General features: G+C 40.2%; 1 protein-coding gene across 2 annotated transcripts in view; it reads right to left on the reverse strand.

Moving 5' to 3' along the window:
- The window catches only part of ythdc2 (YTH domain containing 2), a 46,419-nt gene that overhangs the window by 20,135 nt on the left and 24,383 nt on the right, over positions 1-1,901 (reverse strand). For both annotated transcript variants that reach the window (XM_008423091.2, XM_008423089.2), the window contains exons 15-16: positions 393-489; positions 102-189 (exon numbers count right to left, since the gene is read on the reverse strand). In XM_008423091.2, the coding sequence (XP_008421313.1) occupies positions 102-189; positions 393-489 (185 nt within the window). The remainder of the gene's footprint in view (positions 1-101; positions 190-392; positions 490-1,901) is intronic.

Consider the following 1,901-nt stretch of genomic DNA (forward strand, 5'->3'; position numbering starts at 1 on the left):
TATATATATGCGCTAAATTAATCAGTAAGTATAGACAGATAAGCATAGATGTGCTTCCATTTTCCTGCATACAGCAGAGAGGAGTGAACAAAGTGACTCACTATCTTCCGGACACCAGATGGAGCTGGTTTCATGGCTCTTTTCTGATCCAGAGTCTGCATGTCAGAATGCAGAGTGAAAACCTGGTAACTGAGAGGTAAGACACATCAACCCCACAAGCAAGGCCTAGTGGTGCAGGTCAACACACAGAACAAACAGTGAAAGAACACCTTATATAGAAAGATTTGCAAATACAGAGTTACATTACAGTAATAACTTTTAACAGTTTTTGACAGGTTTTTACGGTTATAAGGTATTATTAGACCTTTGCCATGCTTTATTTGCCTTATTACCTCTCAGAGTGAGTGGAGAACCTCTTATCATCAAAGAGGATGCGATCTCTCAATGACACAATTTCATCATATCCAGGAAGAAATATGAGGACAGCACCTGCAGATTACAAGATAAAACTTCACATTTCTGCACAGTTTATGTTGTGGTGAGTGAAGAAGAAAACTAAAGATAAGTCACAAACCCAGTATTCTTTACTACCATCAAAGAAAGAAAAAAAAACTTTTTATGAGTAAGCGTTGATAAAGAAAGTAAGCAGAACATAAAGTTAAATTGTCAGAATATTATACATAGCTCCCACAGTCTTCCAAGTTCCCACAAACAATTGGAAAACTCAAAATCAGATTGAGGAAAAAAACCAACTGGCTTAGACTGAGCCTCAGATTAGGGAGAATTTATGAAAATTGTAGGACCAATAAATTGGCTAGCAGAGAAATGTTCTCCAATTTCCTTCATTTCAGGAGCTTGGTAATTGGCTGATACATACTTACTCGTACCTGGACGAGGGAAGTGGCACTGCCAGGACTCTCTTCCTGTAAAAACTTACCAGAATGAGAGAGGACTCCTGCCTGCTTGATTGGTTTTCCAGCTACCTCTCCAACTGACTACAATTTGTCAGGATAAAGGACATCATGTTTGACACTGTGGTCACCAGCACTGGAGCCCCTTAGGGTACGATACTCTCACCCATCCTCTTTAACCTATACATCTGGGACTTCTGTAACAACTTTGAAATGTGTCACATCCAGAAATATGCCAATGACACTGCCATTACGGGGTGCATCAAAGATAACAAAGAGGAGTAGGAAGTCCAATGTGGAACTTTCTTGTCTGGTGCCATACAAACAGCCTGCAGCTAAACACATCCAAGACAAACAAACTGGTCATTGACTTCAGGAGAGAAAGAGACAGCCCAAAACCGGTTTTGACATTAGTGGAGGGAGTGGAGATTGTGCAGACCTATAAATATCTTGGTGTGTGTTTGGACAACAAACTTGACTGGACAAGTAACACCAAGCAGCTATATAAGAAAGCCCAGATCAAGATGTACTGCCTAAGGAGGCTAAAATCTTTCAACATCTGCAGAAAAATGTTGAGGTTGTTTTATCAATCTGATATTGCCAGCGCCTTGTCATACATTTGGGTCATGTGTCAGACACATGACCAAGTTTAGCCAGACTGGTCGACCAGCCAGTTTTGATAAGCTTTTAATGTTCTAATGTTTTAAGTGTTTTTATGTTTTATGGGAGACAGAGATGACAATTTCTTAAAATCTTAATTCTGTCTATCCATCTATCTGTCTAGAGCTCATCCATTGATCTTATAAAGGATCTGGAAGTAAGCCACGGCCCCATTTTAAGAAGGCTGACTGACAAACCTGGCCACCAAGGCCCCGTTTACACAACAACAATTTTGGGGGAAAACGGAAGAGTTTTGTTGCGTTTGTAGTGCGCATTTACACGAAACCACCAAATGTTTTCTCTAACAACGGCACAGATTGAAAACGGGTT

The sequence above is a fragment of the Poecilia reticulata genome, linkage group LG12 (assembly GCF_000633615.1).
Source record: "Poecilia reticulata strain Guanapo linkage group LG12, Guppy_female_1.0+MT, whole genome shotgun sequence".
Lineage (NCBI taxonomy): Eukaryota > Metazoa > Chordata > Actinopteri > Cyprinodontiformes > Poeciliidae > Poecilia > Poecilia reticulata.